General features: G+C 39.1%; 1 protein-coding gene across 3 annotated transcripts in view; it reads right to left on the bottom strand.

The window, feature by feature from the left end:
• tmem71.L (transmembrane protein 71 L homeolog) overlaps positions 1-16,362 on the bottom strand; it is a 28,029-nt gene extending 11,667 nt beyond the window's left edge. The window contains exons 1-5 of one of the 3 annotated variants that reach the window (XM_041566650.1): positions 15,918-16,362; positions 10,041-10,103; positions 6,049-6,112; positions 3,078-3,281; positions 37-179 (exon numbers count right to left, since the gene is read on the bottom strand). In XM_041566650.1, coding sequence (XP_041422584.1) covers positions 37-179; positions 3,078-3,281; positions 6,049-6,112; positions 10,041-10,086 — 457 coding nt within the window. In that variant the 5' untranslated portion in view covers positions 10,087-10,103; positions 15,918-16,362. Of the gene's footprint in view, positions 1-36; positions 180-3,077; positions 3,282-6,048; positions 6,113-10,040; positions 10,104-11,864; positions 12,025-15,917 lie in introns of those variants that run through there. The other 2 variants (XM_018268267.2, XM_041566649.1) reach the window with 2 other exon arrangements.
• Positions 16,363-17,290: the final 928 nt, after the last annotated feature.

The following is a 17,290-nucleotide window of genomic DNA, read 5'->3' as shown; positions in this document are numbered from 1 at the left end:
CAAGGCATAGTTTCTAAATATTCCTCATCCCTTTACCTGAACTTTGGGTGGATTTGTCTTCAGAGAGGTCAATGTCTACATCCCAGAGCTCCCCCAGAAGAAAGGACCCCACTTGATTAATATCATCCATTGAATTGAGGCTCCTTTGAGACATATGTCTGCGTTTTCTTCTAAATATTCTGAAAAACAGAAGTCCCCAAATCAGCCTCTTCAGGTATTTACTGGTCAGTATATCTAGATAAGCAACTGTCTGGGACTGGGTCTGGAAATGTGGCCGGCAAAAAAAGGACAGGACTTATGGAAAAGTTGCTGGTAGGCTCATACAGTTACAGGTATGGGACCTGTCAGGACCCGGGGTTTTCCGGATAACAGATCTTTCCGTCATTTGGATCTTCATACCTTAAGGGGCAAATTTATTAAGGGGCAGATTTATCAAGAGTCGAACTGAATTTGAGGGAATTTTCTAAGTAATAAAATTCGAATGTTTTGGATACTTTGACCATCGAATAGGCTTCTACGACTTAAGGTGGCCATACACGGGCCGATAAAAGCTGCCGACAGACCGTGTCGGCAGCTTATTGGCCCGTGTATGGGGGCCCCCGACGGGCTTCCCCGATCGAGATCTGGCCGAAAGTCGGCCAGATCTCGATCGGATGGGATTAAAAATCCCGTCGGATCGCGGCCGCATCTGTTAGTTGATGCGGTCCCGCGATCCGACCGCCCGTTTGGCGAACGCTAGGATCCGATCGTTGGGCCCTAGGGCCCACGATCGGATCAGCCCGATATTGCCCACCTCAAGGTGGGCATATCGGAGGGAGATCCGCTCGTTTGGCGACATCGCCAAACGAGCGGATCTATCCGTGTATGGCCACCTTTAGACTTTGAATACGATTCAAAGTAAAATCGTATCATATTCGACCATTCGATAATCAAAGTACTGTCTCTTTAAAAAAAACTTCAACTTCAATACTTGGCCAAATTAAACCTGCCGAAGTGCTATGTTAGCCTATGGGGACCTTCTACAACCATCTTCTAAGTCTTTACACATCGAAGTAAAATCGTTCGATCGTACACTAACATAGTTCGAATCGTTTGATTCAAACGATTTAATCGTTTGATCTAATGATTTTACTTCAATCGCAGCGGTGAAAAATACTTCAACTTCAGTATTTCAATTCGATGGTCGAATTTCGAAGTATTTTACACTTCGAAATTCGACCCTTGATAAATCTGCCCCCAAGGGTTTGAATCAAAAAAAGGGGGTTTTTTTGGTCAAATTCGACAAGAGAGTTTTTAAAATTTGATTTGAGTTTTTGGGTTGATCCTGAGTTCATGGGAGTTTATGGGAGTTTTAAAAAACATTCGAAATTCGACCCTTGATAAATGTGCCTCTAAGTCTACTAGAAAATCATGTAAACATTTAAGAGCAGAATTATTACAGTGATACTGACACTAAAAAAACTACTTTTTAAAATAAGAATTTACATGAAAGTTACCTATAGGTCACGTTGATCATGAGAGATCTGTTTTTGGTAATTGGTAATTAAAGTTCCTAAACCTGACGGTTTTGTCAACCTGACTGTCAGTTAAGGAATAGTGCGGGACTTTGCCTGGCAGGAAGTTGCCAGGACTGGACTGTCACATGTTCCCCAGGGTAGTGGGTCATGCTATGTAAATGCATAATTGTACTATGACTATTTACTTTGCCTTTAATCTGCACTTTCTGTATTATAAAGTTGATATTGTTATACAGCAAAGTGTGTGTTGAATGTTCCCATTAGGTGGAGGCGCTGCCAAGAGAAGAACTTCCCAGTACCCTTTCAACTTGCAAAGGGGACTCGGGACCTGAATTGGTAAGAAGGTACAACCTTGGCACCAGGGGGGTTGCCAAGAGGGTGTTACACATGTAAAGCCAATATTATGGTAGGATCAAAAAAGGATTAATTTCTGGTGTCAGTATCTCTTTAAGGGTTGAAGTGTAAAATGAAATTCAAATTTTTTGTGGTCAAAACTCTCAAAAATTGGAATTGTGAATTATCCAAATTTTGAGTTTTAATTCAAATTTCAAGATTTATCATACTCTGACCCTTTAAGAACTAAAAACGACTATTCGTCTGCATAAACCTGCCGAATTGCTGTATAAGTCAATGGGAGAGCTCCACGGGATCATTTTGGTGATGTTTGTAGACTTCCTGACATTGAGTTTTTTTCGGAGAAAAAAAACCGCGAATCGAGTTTTTATAATTAGAATCGAGTTTTTGGGTTGTTTAAATTTATTACAGTTTAACAACTTAGATTTTATTAATAAATTTCGACTAGTTGAATTTTAAATTTATGGGCGTTTAGGGGAGTTTAAAGGAAAAGGAAAGCTACCAAAGCAGTTTTTTTGCCAATGGATTAACCACAATAGTGCAAGCTATAACACTATATTTATTCTGCAGAATGCTTTACCATACCTGAGTAAACAGCTCTAGAAGCTCTCTGTTTGTTTAGGATAGAAGCTGCCATATTAGCTTAGTGTAATGTCCCGCTCACTCATAGCTCTGGGCTCAGAGGGAGGGGAGGAGGGAGGGGGAGAGGAGCAAACTGAGCATGCTCAAGCCCTAGCCCTGGAGGTTTAAGCTGAAAACAGGAAGTCTGATACAGAAGCCCATGAGTACACAATAGAAGGAAAGAAATGCTGGGTTTGTTTTGACAGAGGACTTAGAGCAACATTACTTTGAGGGTTTACTGGTGTATTTATATAGTCCTTTCTGATTAAGCTTACTTAGTTTTAACCTTTCCTCCTCCTTTAAAAAAACTAAGATGAATTTGAAATTCGACCCTTGATAAATGTGCCTCCCCATAAACCCAATAGGCCGGTTTTGCTCCCAATAAGGATTAATTATATCTAAGTTGGGATCAAGTACAAGCTACTGTTTTATTATTACAGAGAAAAAGGAAATCATTTTTAAAAATTTAGATTATTTGATTATAATGGAGTCTATGGGAGGCGGTCTTCCCGTAATTCGGATAACGGGTTTCCGGATAATGGATCCCATACCTGTATTTCATAGGACGCAAAGCCGTAGTATTACCTTGCAATGTTCTCCTTATATGACACAATGGACTTGGTGGGTTCTAAGGAGATGTTCCCCTCATCATCATAAGCAAAGCTGTCTTCATCCAGCACATAATAACCATTGGTGAGTAGACGAGGACTGTGCCGACACGGAGAGAAAAAACCACTTGAGAATGAACCGTCGAGGCTGGTGCTCGTATTCCCCAAATCAAAGGAGTCCCTGAACAGAGAGAAGACATGCTTAGAAGTGGTAGACCTGCTATGGATATATAATAGGATTCTGGATAGCTCAGATTATATTCTCTCTTTGTACCCATTATACTTGGGAATCACACATGGGAATAATATACAAAAATGCTGCAGTGCAAAAATGTATGTACTTTTGGGTTAAAGGGATCCTGTCATCGGAAAACATGTTTTTTTCATAACGCATCAGTTAATAGTGCTACTCCAGCAGAATTCTGCACTGAAATCCACTGAATGTGTCTCAGTGGGACATGGGATTTTACTATTGAGTGTTGTTCTTAGATCTGCCAGGCAGCTGTTATCTTGTGTTAGGGAGCTGCTATCTGGTTACCTTCCCATTGTTCTTTTGTTTCGCTGCTGGGGGGGGGAAGGGAGGGGGGTGATATCACTCCAACTTGCAGTACAGCAGTAAAGAGTGATTGAAGTTTATCAGAGCACAAGTCACATGACTTGGGGCAGCTGGGAAATTGACAATATGTCTAGCCCCATGTCAGATTTCAAAATTGAATATAAAAAAATCTGTTTGCTCTTTTGAGAAATGGATTTCAGTGCAGAATTCTGCTGGAGCAGCACTATTAACTGATTCATTTTGAATTTTTCTTTTCATGACAGTATCCCTTTAAGGTAATAAAAGGTTTGCTGAGGTCTAGCAATCAATCGGATCTTTATATTTGAACACATGAATATTAAAACACATACGGGGGAATGTAATAAAAGTCTGTAACGGAAAAACTATTCTCAATGGGAAAAGTTCTGCCTTTGCGCGAACAAATTTTGCTTTGCGCGAATTTAATATAGCTTTTGTGAACCCGGAAACTGTTTAACCACCACTTCCGACAGTGGAAGACGTTTGCGAATTTTATAGTTTGCGCCAATGCGCAATAAAACTTGTTACTGAAAAAGTCGTTATGTTTGCTCCAAAAGATTACGACACCTTCAAGCACTTCTTAAGAGTGCGCAATTAAGATTGGCAATCCAATACCAGTTTAAGAAACAATATTAAATTGCGAGATGTGTTTTTTTTTATACTTATTGGTACGAATTGTTTTGCTCTTTGCGACTTTTATTACATTCCCTCGATAATTTTTAATATTTGTATTTAAACACATAAGGGGGTTATTTACTAAAATCCCAATTTTTCTCATTATCTCGATAAAAAAAAGCCCAACCAAACTCCCATCCACGATTTTACCTTATTTATCATTAAAAAAAAACTTGGTAAAACTGGTTCGGAAAAAAACTCAAAAACTCAGGGGCAGATTTATCAAGGGTCGAATTTCGAACTTAAAAATACTTCAAATTGGACCATCGAAATGAAATACTTCGAATATCGAAGTCGAAGTTTTTTTCATCTAATTTAGGTATCCAGCGGTCGAAGAACGATTCGAAGGATTTCAGCGATCGATTGAACGATTTTACTTCGACTTCCAAAAACGTAGAAAAATGCTCTAGAAGCTCCCCACAGGCTAACATAGCACTTCGGCAGGTTTAATTTGGCAAAGTACTGAAGTCAAAGTTTTTTTAAAGAGACAGTACTTCGATGATCGACTGGTCGAATATTCGAGCGATTTTACTTTGAATCAAATTCGAAGTCGTAGTATCCTATTCGATGGTCGAAGTATCCAAAAAATTACTTCTGCCCCTTAGAGTTTTTGCTGAAAAAAAAATCCCAATTTTTTGGGGGTTTTATGCCGGAAAAGCTCAAATTTTTCCTGATATCGCTCGAAACCCACAATTTTTTCAGATTTTTGAACAAAAGTCAGCGCAGAGCATGATATCTACAAATTTGTCATGGGACCTTTGCCATTAGCTTCTACACGACCAGGTTGGAGATGAAGTATTTTCGGATTCAGACTTTTAGCAGCCTCGGGGTATAATAAATCTCAAAAAAAAAAAAAAATCAAGTTTTTTTTTTCCCTCTAAAAATTCGGGATTTTTAGTGAAAAGGCTAGAATGTTTCAAGTTTTTTTCATTCAGACTTTAATAAATAATCCCCTAAATACACTGTATATGGTTTACTCTAGTTGACTAAACAGGTATACGATCAGTTATCCAGGATACTCGGGACCTTGGCTTTTCTGGTTAACACATCTTTCTGTTATTTGGATCACGCTAGAAAATCATAAAAACATAAAATAAACCCAATAGGCTGATTTTTCTTCCAATAAGGATTAATTATATCTTAGTTGGGATCAAGTACAAGTTACTGTTTTATTATTACACAGAAAAAGGAAATCATTTTTAAAAATGTATATTATTATTTGGATAAAATGGAGTCTATGGGAGATGATATTTCCATAATTCTGAGCTTTCTGGATAACTGGTTTCCAGATAACAGATTCCATATCATGTATATGAAGTAGTTTAATTATAGGCCAGCCATGTTCAAGGACAAGGAACTGTTTTATCATTACAGAGAAAAGGAAATTATTTTAAAAAATTTGGATTATTTGGATGAAATGGAGTCTATGGGAGACGGCCTTTCCTAATTTGGAGATTTCTGGATAAGGGGCTTCCGGATAATGAATCCCTGCACCTATAAAATGTGCAGCTTTTATTACAGTAGCTCTTGCCTAATCTCCATGATGATTCTTATTTATTACTCAAGGCACTGTCACACACCAGAAAGGAATTAAAGGCCACATACACAGCGGCGTAACAATATTATTGTAAATAGAAGGCACATTCATTATTTATTCATATCCAGTCAGCTTTTATAATACACATTGAATAAAAATTACCTTGCAGAACAGTTTCCAAAGAGTTTAGTCGGTAGCAGTGTGCACTCGTTGAAAAAAGAATGTTCTGGAAAAGAACAAACACGTATTAGTCCCATATCCCATAAATATATATACACAACAAAACAAAAAAAACATTTATTCAGAGTCCAACGTTCTGGTCACAACCAATGACCTTTCTCAAGGGAAAACAAACAAGAAAAAAAAATTCTGTTTGTTTTCCCTTTGGTTGTGACCAAAACTTTAGGGCTCTAAATAAATATTTTTTGCTTTATTGTTAAGACCTGTCGAGTGTTATATTTATTTGCTGTTACACTGACCTGTTATTAGCACACTGAGAATGTTGCTCCAACCCCAATAGCCAGTTATCACTAATAGCGGGGGCATGTAATCAGGACCGCCATCAGAAATCACAGGGCCCCATACTACTATATTTCTTGGGCCCCCTGGGCTGCACTCACCGCAAGCCCCACCTACAGGTCCGCCCTCCACCACACAGTAAAAAAAAAAAAAAAAAATATTGGTGGCTAGGGTTCCCACATGTTAATAAAAAATAAAAAGATATTGGTGGTCAGGGCCCCCCATAAAAAAACATTTGTGGCCAGGGCCCCCCCATTAAAAAATATTGGTGGCTTCAGAAAAAAAAATGGTGGCCAAAATTGTTGGCCAGGCCCCCCCCCCCACATTATGAGAAAATTGGTGGCCAGGGTCCCTTAAGCGTCCATGCCTTCCCGAAGTCAGCAGCTCTCAGAAAGATGGGGGGCCTGGCTAATCAAGTAAGTGTGGCGTGGGCAGGGCCCCCTTACCCTCGGGGCCCCCTACAACTCTCCCCCCCGATGGCTGTCCTGCATGTAATATTGGTCACTAACGGAAAAATAGTTTTCAATGTTGCCTTTGTGAACCCTTTGCCCCTCAATCGACAGTAGGATAGCGTATTTTATTGTTTGCATTAGTTTGTGTGTGCAGTGTATGTAATAAAACTTCTTAATGGAAAGGTTGTTATGTTTGCTCCAAAAGTTTAGAGTAGGGATGCACCAAATCGACCAAGATTCGGCCTTTTTCAGCAGGATCCAAATCCAAATGCCTGGCAGAATCGAATCCGAATCCAAAAAATCACGTGAATTTTCATCATGTCAACAAGGAAATCAAACAATTTTTACAGCGTGTAGTTCTCTTTTTTTCCCTTGTTTCCCTAATTTACATATGCAAATTTGGGTTCGGATTTGCTTCGGCATTCGGCTGAATCTTTCACAAAGGATGTGAAATTCAGCCAAATCCTGAACTAGTGGATTCAGTAAAGCCCTAGTTTACCCCACCTTCAATCAAGATTGAAGGTGGGGTAAGATTTGCACCGAATCCAGGATTCAGTTCGGGATTCGGCCTTTTTCAGCAGGATTCAGTTTTGGACGAATCCTTGCGCCTGGGGTTAGAGTCCTGCGTGGAACCAATTTGTTAAACCCGACCTGCAATCCGGACCCGCAACCCGCATACTTACCCGCTTGGACCCGCTACCCAACCCGACCTGCAAATACCTTATCCGCAACCCGATCCGCGACCCGCTGACCATTAAGAAACATAAATTGCTGTCTTTGTAAACCGGAAGTGACAACATTAGAAGTTGGCATGATCATAAAAAAGGAGTAAAACTCGCTATTGAGGAGACCCGCGACCCGCAAACCCGGAGAACCGTCAACCCGCGTCTATACCCGCTTCTGAAACTTCTATCTGCAACCCGCAGGGTTCCGCAGATCCTTAAAATCATGTGACTTTTCTTCCCAAAGTAAGTGAAAAAAATGTTTTGTTGTGAGCTTCAGGCGCGGCTCTCTTTTTCCCTCCCCCACTCTCATTTGCCATGCAAATTAGGGTTCGGATTCGGTTCAGTATTCTGCCAAATCTTTCATGAAGGATTCGGTGCATCTCTATCTTGTAGTAGAACTCAACAGTAATGAGATACAGATCTGCTAAAGGGCTCTTCGGCCTAAAACAAGCTCTTATATCTTGGCGTTCCGTACCAGGGCTGAGTTCAGTATATAAAATATACAGCATTTCTAGCCATATTCTTTTTCTTGCTTTTGCTTTTTGAAGGTCATTGACCCTCTTTTATCCTTGAAAATCTTTTTTATCTGGCATTTTAATATGTGCTATTAATTTGTTGCAATTTATTGTCTAATATTGTTCAATGTTCCCCTCCCCCCAAGGTTTTCAATTCCAGCTCATTTTCTCAGGCCTTCATCTTCTCATACTTCTCTCTACTGATAAGCAGAACCCTGAGCTATTTCTATTCATAGTTCCTGATACAACAAGTGGTCCCTGCAAGTTCCTCTGGAAAGCATAGAATTTAAGCTTTGCTTATGAAAATCGGGGCCATGTCTTCTTTGCTTCCTTCCATGCAATGACAGAAGAAGAAAAAAAAATGGGAAATATAATTATTGACCATCTTAGAATCATTATTGATCCAGGAGACTGAGTTATAGGTGAAGAGAAGGTATAGTTCCTGACAGACTGTTATGTAATAATCACTTACCTGAGACCCTATGCTGGTATCCCCCTTAACTGAAACAGCTCCAGCCCGGGGTGATACTGTAGGAGAACAACTCCACCATCTTCTCCTTTTTGGATCTTCTCTGTGGTCTGGACAGTAGAGTAAAAAGCCAAACTTAGATCCAAAAAAGGTGGCTTTTCACTCTACTGTGCATCATGCTCAGGGTCGCAGTGATGATGGAAGAAGTGGAAGAAGATCACAACATTGTGCTCCTACAGTGGTACCGGGGTTAGTGCAATTATTAGAAACAGGAGCACCGGCCTGGGGTCTCAGGTAAGCCATTATAATCTTCTCCAGTCTCAAACGATAACTCCAAGCTCCATTCAACACTCTAGGGGTTGTTCACCTCTGAGTTAACTGTTAGTATGATGTAGAGAGGGATATTCTGAGACAATTTGCAATTGATTTTCATTTTTTATTAATTGTGGTTTTTGAGTTATTTAGCTTTTTATTCAGCAGCTCTCCAGTTTGCAATTTCAACAATGAGGTAACCATGCATTGATTTATATAAGAGACTGGAATATGAATAGGAGAGGCCTGAATAGAAAGATGAGTAATAAAAAGTAACAATAAATGTGTAGCCTCACAGAGCATTTTTATTTAGATGTGGCTGAAAAGTTGCTTAGGATGGGCTTTTCTATAACATATTAAGGGGGTTCTTTATCAAAATCTGGTAATAAAACTACTCCGACCAAATCTGCACTGGTTTGGAGTTTTTATTTTCCCCTTAAAATTCGGATTTTATAGTAAAAAGAACCCACATTTTTCAAGTTTTTGGCATTCAGACTTTAATAAATAACCCCCTAAGGGTAGAGGCACACGATGCTATTTGGGGGAGATTAGTCGCCTCTTCTTCGGGCGACTAATCTCCCTGCAATGCCTTCCCGCTGGCTAGAATCTAAATCGCCGGCAGGATGGCACCGATCGCTTCATTTTCCAAAGTCGCCCAAAGTTTCCTTGTGAGACAACTTCGGAAATGAAGTACTCCGAGTGCCATCCCACCGGCGATTTACATTCTAAGATTAGTCGCCCGAAGAAGAGGCGATTTGTCTCCGGGCGATTAATCTCCCAGAATCTCCACGTATGTCTCTGTCCTAAAAGTTAGCATAAAGGTGAAATGCCCCTTTAATTGCAAAACGTTTCTAAGCCTGAGACATGAACCCCCCAAAAACAAACACCATTGAGGTACATGAAAGCAGAATCACATCACTGAACATATTCCCACATAGTTAATTCCAGTTACATACAGTTCAGGAGTCGGGTGCCCCAAGGTAACTACCTGCACTGACATGAAATATTTGCCCAGAAACGCTGTCAGGTTGAATATTAGCTGAGAAAGAATGTGTGTGTAATGTAAATATTGTCCCCATCACGTCATTTAGACATCAGTCATCAACTCTAGGCTTCATTACAAACAGCAAATACAGAACATCAAACACGGCAACTACTGTACCTCTATCTGCCACGGGGGTTGATGTCACATTAGGGACTGGATTCATTTTTAGAAAATCTTCAGCTGCAAAATAAATTTTAAAAAAATAAAGAAAAGTAATAAAAACAAAAAAAACTAAAAAAAAATATACACTGTATATATATAATAACATTTTTCAAAATTTTTCAACCATTCTGGTTTTTAAATTTCTTTATAAAAATGTAATAAAGGCAGAAATCTTCTCTGTTAGACTTTAGGGCATTTACCCAATAACATTTCACTTCCCATAAGAGACGAGTAATGGACTGAAAATCTGTAACCAAAACATGGCGTTGGCAGCATCTGCTGGGAAGAGTTTCTTGCTTTATCAGATGAACATAATACAATTAATTAGGGGTGGTTCACCTTTAAGTTAACTTTTAGTATGTTATACAATGGCTAATTCTAATCACCTTTTCAATTGGCCTTCATTTTTTCTTTTTTTTTTTAATTTTTGAATTAATTACCTTTTTCTTCTGACTCTTTCCAGCTTTCAAATGGGGGTCACTGACCCCATCTAAAAACAAATGCTCAGTAAGGCTGCACAATTATTGTTATTGCTACTTTTTATTACTCCTCTTTCTATTCAGGCCTCTCGTATTCACATTCCAGTCTTTTATTCAAACCAATGCATGGTTGCTAGGGGAATTTGGACTCTAGCAACCAGATTGCTGAAACTGCAAACTGGAGAGCTGCTGAATAAAAAGTGAAATAACTCAAAAATCACAAATAATAAAAACTTAAAACCAATTGCAAATTTCCTCTACTCTCTACACCGTACTAAGGTCATATTCATGGTCTGAATCCAAAAAAACTTGAAAAATTTTCTAACAATAAAATCTGAATTTTTAGTGTAAAAAAAACTTTACATTTTTTAAAATGTATTATACCCCAAGGCTTCAAAAAGTCAGAATCTGAAAATCTGGCATCTCAGACCAGATCTGTATATGAGACAATGGGAGAGGTCCCTATCCTATTTGGAAGTTTCTGTGCTCTGCGCTGGATTTAGTTTCAAAATCCGACTATTTCTGACTTTTCGGCCAAAATTCGAGCGATTCGGGAAAAATATCCGAAAAAATCATACAATACGGATTTTCTCTTGATTCATCCCCAAAATGATTAAATCGTGCTTTTTTAATAATAAATAAGGTCGAATGGTAGATTCTACTTTGGTCAGACTTTTTAAATTAAAATAATCAGAAAAAAAACGGATTTGGATAAAAAAAAGACCCCTCAAGTTATCTCAAAGGTGAACAACCTCTTTGAGTTAACTTTTAGTATGTTTTTAAGATGGCAAATTCTAAACAACATTTCATTTGGTCTTTATTTTATCTTTTTTATTTTAATAGTTTTTGAATTATTCGCCTTCTTCTTCTGACACATCCAGCTTTCAAATGGGGACGGGGTCACTGACCCCATCTAAAAAACAAATGCTGTGTAAGGCTTCCAATGTATTGTTATTGCTACTTTTTGCACTCATCTTTGTATTCAGGCCTCTCCTATTCATATTCCAGTCTCTTTTTCAAATCAATGCATGGTTGCTAGGGGAATTTGGACCCTAGCAACCCGATCATGGGAAACGCGAACTAGAGAGTAAAAAGCTAAATAACTGAAAAAATCACAAATAATAAAAACTGAAAACCAATTTTAAATTGTTTTAGCATATCACTCTCTACATCATACTAATAATTAATTTAAAGGTGAACAACTCCTTTTAAAAATGATGCAAGGGTTTTCATTGAATAATAATACATTTTATGTCAATTGTGCAAATTTGCAATGTGTATTTTCTTTAATAGTCCGTACCTTCAATCCAGGGCTGATAAAATTCCAATGTAGCTGAATCATGTACTGTATGTAAGAGGCAGAGGGAAGCCCAGGGCACAGTCCAGGCATTGGGAGCAGCACATTAAATAGGACTAATAGCTTCCAGACTGCTGAGAGCCAGAGCAACAAGCTGAGCACTTAAGATAATGATGTCTGTGACATTCCTGACATATCACAGGCTAAGGGCTGTTCTTGTGTGACACAGGAGCAGCAGCACAGGGCAATACTAGTGAATGGAATGAGCAGCACCCAGCCACCCTTATTTGCTCAGTCTCATGTGCACCCGGCAAACATTTAAAGCATGCAAAAATACATGTAACTCTGAGCTCCAATAATAACAGTTTGGCCCTCTCCTAGGCAACATAAAAACATATATTTGTTCTATTAAAAACACATACAGAGGGTTACATATATCAATCCATCTGGCAGTCAGTCTATCTGTCATATCTATCAGCTTTTGTCTATCTGCCAGTCACATTTCTGGCCTTATATTGCAAGATCTTTTTTGTTATCAGTCCTATTTTTGTATGGCATCTGCATACCTCCCAACTGTCCCTTTTTCGGAGGGACAGTCCCTCTTCTGACAGCTCAACCCGCAGTCCCTCATTTGTACTGGAAAGTCCCTCTTTTCTCTGCACTGAACAGCCAGAAAAAGAAACAAAGTTTCTCACTTAATTGGCTTTTAGCAGAGAGCCCAGAACAGCTAACAGGTGCAAATAAGATACTTTGTAACAATTTTGAGACACAAAAACACAGTTTAGATAAGGAGAAATATTTTCAAACTTTCATAACCTGCCAAATTTTGTAAAACGAACATGGTAATTAGGGGGTGTGGCCACATAAAAGGGTGTGGTCAAAAAATTGCTGTGCTACGCGTTGAAAAAATTTTTTTGTCCCTCTTTTTACTTCCAAAATGTTGGGAGGTATGTATTTGTTATCAGTCCTATTTTTGTATGGCATCTGTACAGTATGTTTAATGTATGCATTTATTTATGCTACAGTGCTGCAAAATATGTTAGCGATACATAATGAAAATAAATCATATTAATAATGAAGGGGTGGTTCACCATTAAGTTAACTTACAGGGGCAGATTTATCAAGAGTCGAATTTCGAAGTAAAATATACTTTGAATTCGGATATCGAATTCGAACTTTTTTCATTGAATTTAGGTATTCTGCGGTTGAAGTAAACCGATTGATCGAACGATTAAATCCTTCGAATCGAACTATTTAATCGTACGATTTTACTTTGACCTTAAAAAACTTAGAAAAATGCTTTAGAAGGTCCCCATAGGCTAACATAGCACTTGGGCAGGTTTAATTTGGCGAAGTATTGAAGTCGAAGTTTTTTTAAAGAGACAGTACTTCGATTATTGAATGGTCAAATATTCAAACTATTTTACTTTGAATCGAATTCGAAGTCGAAGTCATAGTATCCTATTCGATGGTCAAAGTATCCAAAAAATTACTTTGAATTTCGAATTTTTTTACTTAGAAAATTCCTTCAAATTCACTTCGACCCTTGATAAATCTGCCTCTTAGTATGTTACAGAATGGCTATTTCTAAGCAACTTTTCAATTGGCCTTCATTATTTCTTTTTTATAGTTTTTTAATTATTTCACTTCTTCTTCTGATTGTTTCCAGCTTTCAATCAGGGATCACTGACCCCATTTAAAAAATAAATGCTCTGTAAGGCTACACATGTATTGTTATTGCTACTTTTTATTACTCCTCTTTCTATTCGGGCCTCTCCTATTCATATTCCAGTCTCTTATTCATATCAATGCATGGTCGCTAGGGGAACTTGGACCATAGCAACCAGATTACTGAAATTGGAGAGCTGCTGAATAAAAAGCTAAAAAAGTAAAAAACCACAAATAATAAAAACAAATTGTAGTACATCATACTAAAAGTTCACTTAAAGGTGAACAACCCCTTTAATAATAAACATATAGGCAAAGGACATGTTATCCAGAATGCTCGGGACCTGTGGTTTTACAAATAAGGGATCTTTCCATAATTTTGATCTTCATACCTTGAATCTACTAAATCATATAAACATTAAATAAGCTCAATAGGCTGGTTTTGCTTCCAAAAAGGATTAATTATATTAGTTGGGATCAAGAACAAGCGACTGTTTTATTATTACACAGAAAAAGGAAATCATTTAAAAAAATTTGGATTATTTGGATAAAATGAAGTCTATGGGAGACGGTCTTCCCGTAATTCAGAGCTTTCTGGCTAACAGGTTTCTGGATAACGCAGCCCACAAAAACTGGTATTTTAAAATACTGAAATACTGAAATGCATACTGAAAGCAGCTAGAACAGACTCATGCTCTGGTTATATCATTATCAAATGTTTTTACCCTCTTTACTGCCATTAATCATTGCTATATAAATAAAAACTACAAATCCTGTAATGCCTTGGGAGGTCTTCACATGGCATCATGGGCCAAGGTGGCACTTAGCATATGTGACACTGAGAGAAACTGAGCCCTTGTCCTCCAGGTGGTGTGAACATCAACTCCCAGCCTGTGCCTGACATTACAAATGCGTATATTAGACATAAATGTATGTATTTGTATATGTACTGGCCTGTTTCTTTGCACCCTAGTGCCAGTGTCCCACTAAACAGTGATAGTGATGGTTTATGATGAATAGCCTTTGGCTGGTGACAAATTATACCATTTCTGCTCCAGGATAGGGTTAAAGGGGTTGTTCACCTTTGAGTTAACTTTAAGCATACCTCCCAACTGTCATGTTTTTGACAGCTCAGCCCACAGCTGGCAAGTCAATACCCCAGTACAACTGTGTGCAAAGTGACAATTGTGGGTTTATTTTGCACTTGCAGACTTCCTTCATATAATATGCTATTAAAATCTGCTACAGGCAAGTTACACACTGCGGATCAGTGGCATAAATCGTCGGTGTCGGGCCACCTAGGAAAATTGTTGGAGGGGACCAGCGCCAGTGGAGTAACCAGGGTTGAAGCCTTCTGGGCCCACCACGGCTGCAAAATGAAGGGCCCTCCTGGCAGCCCCCTTGGGCCCCCTCCCAATCTCCAAACTCTCACCCCAGTAAAACTTCTAATCTAATTCGATCAAATGAGATACCTTCGATTCGTGCAATTCAAATTTGGCCGAATAAGGACCTATGCGATCAAAAACGGACCTATTTGACCAAAAGAAACCATCGACTTAATTTCGTTTGGTCTTTTTGAATTCGAATTTCGAAGTTTATTCAATTCGAAACTCGACCCTTGATAAATATGCCCCTGGGTGTTTGTTGCCTACAGAAAATATTCTCTACCACAGGCGAAAAGACACTCAAAAAACACCGTCCCCTCTAAATCCACTGACATTGGGGCATGCAAAAACATTGATCGTGGGTAATTACCCTAAAAAATGCAGAACAGGGTATTTTACATGCTGAGATGAACCAAGCACCCGGGTGTCAGCTTTCCTAACGGCAAAACTGTATTTAAAGGCCACACCCACCTCGAGAGTAACGTTTTGTGAGAATTTGTAATTGAGTGCAAAATATACTTCTTCCAGCTGCACAATCCTATCCATGGATATTTGCTGGGCTAGGCAGTAGCTGGCAGTTTTTAATGGCAGTTTAATAAAGACATCCCCATTCAATATCACTGTGAGAGCAATGGAACCCCCCTCCCTGCATGTTATTCACAATGGACCCCCAGAACAATACGCAATGAGTCCAAGAGCATTCAGATTACTTTATTTTAGAAACAGCAGCCAATTGGCAAATAGCTGTGAACAATCGACTGCCCTAATAAAAACTGAAAGGCAACGTCTGATTGGTTGCTGTGGGTAACTGTGCAATATTCATAATTGAGCCCTGTGCTGTCAAAAACAATGGAATTAACGCTCCATTACCCCTTAGAGGATCGCTTGAAATAGAAGGCTATTGCAGTTGTTTTGAAGCCCCATGAGCCCTAAATGTACATGTGTGCAGTATTAAATCAGCATCATTGTATATCTGTATATTTACTGTATATATATGACTTACCTGCTGTATGGGAACCCAATTAGACCTCTTTTAGCCAGACAGACAAGCAGTGGTTTCCTTCACATAGCTGGGGATGCTGAGGATTAGCTGTCACAGCTACAGTCTTTTTTCTTTTGCCCACAGGGGATGCTGGGAGTTGCAGTTTGCGGAACTGTTAGTGCCCTGAATGGCACAGTCATATGCCCGTGTGTTGATTTCTGCTCTTCTTATCCAGCGCTGTCCCCAAGCTAATGCAGAGAGGGGATAGGGGGGTCCTCCTGCAGAATGGGGTCTTAGTTTACAATTGAGTGGGCACAGCCCTTCGACTCGTCTCTCCCCTCTCTAGGAACACAAGTCACTTCTCAAGCCTCTTGTTTCCTTTCAAACTGAGTGTGAGCAGCCAGTGACGGAATGAGCTCAGCTTCCTGTTACACACCAGAGGCATTCGCAGGGGCTCACAATGTACATTTAACTAGTGCGAAACCCTCACTCACAATCCCAGTCTATTGGTTCTGCCTTGTAACGACTCACATATATATACAGATACACCTTTCTGAACAAATTTGTGGCTGCCTTAGTCCTTCAAGGGGATCTCCACCCCAAAATCCTAGAAGACAATGTAGTTTGCTTACATATTTTCAGTGTTTTTAAAGTTATATGTAATCGCTATTGTTTATTTTTTAAAGTAGAACTAAAGCCTAAGTAGTAAGAAATGTTGTACATGATGTTTTGTTCTTCTGTACCAGCCCAAGGCAACCACAGCCCTTTAGCAGTAAAGATCTGTGTCTCCAAAGATGCCCCAGTAGCTCCCCATCTTCTTTTCTGCTGATTCACTGCACATGCTCTGTGCTGCTGTCACTTACTGAGCTTAGGGACCCACTCACAATATACAGTACACATAGAATAGAAATGTCACAATATAAGGCTGATTAGTAATTAATACAGATAATTACTACATGGCAGCACAGAAACCAGTGCAATTAGCATCAGAATTTAATAATCAGCAAACCTGTAGCATCAGCTTATATTACAGCCAGGGAAGCTCATTTTCTGCTGGATAATTAGTGACGAGCCCTAAGCTTAGCTTCTCAACAGCCAATCAGAGCCCACTGAGCATGTGAGTGTCACAGACACTTTTCAAGATGGTGACCCCCTGTGACAAGTTTGAAGTCCTGGATCATTGCTGCTATTGACAAGATGAAACTTTAGTGCATTTGCTATAGAAACACTACTATAGTTTATATAAACAAGCTGCTGTGTAGCAATGGGGGCAGCCATTCAATCACAGGATACACAGTAGATAACAGATAAGCTCTTAAGAATCCCATTGTATACTACTGAGCTTATCTGTTATCTGCTGTGTTTCCTGTGCCTTTTCTCCTTTTTCAGCCAGG

Source organism: Xenopus laevis, chromosome 6L (genome assembly GCF_017654675.1).
Source record: "Xenopus laevis strain J_2021 chromosome 6L, Xenopus_laevis_v10.1, whole genome shotgun sequence".
Taxonomy (NCBI): Eukaryota; Metazoa; Chordata; class Amphibia; order Anura; family Pipidae; genus Xenopus; species Xenopus laevis.
The sequence above is the reverse complement of the archived record's forward strand: the minus strand, read 5'-3'. Positions and strand labels throughout refer to the sequence as shown.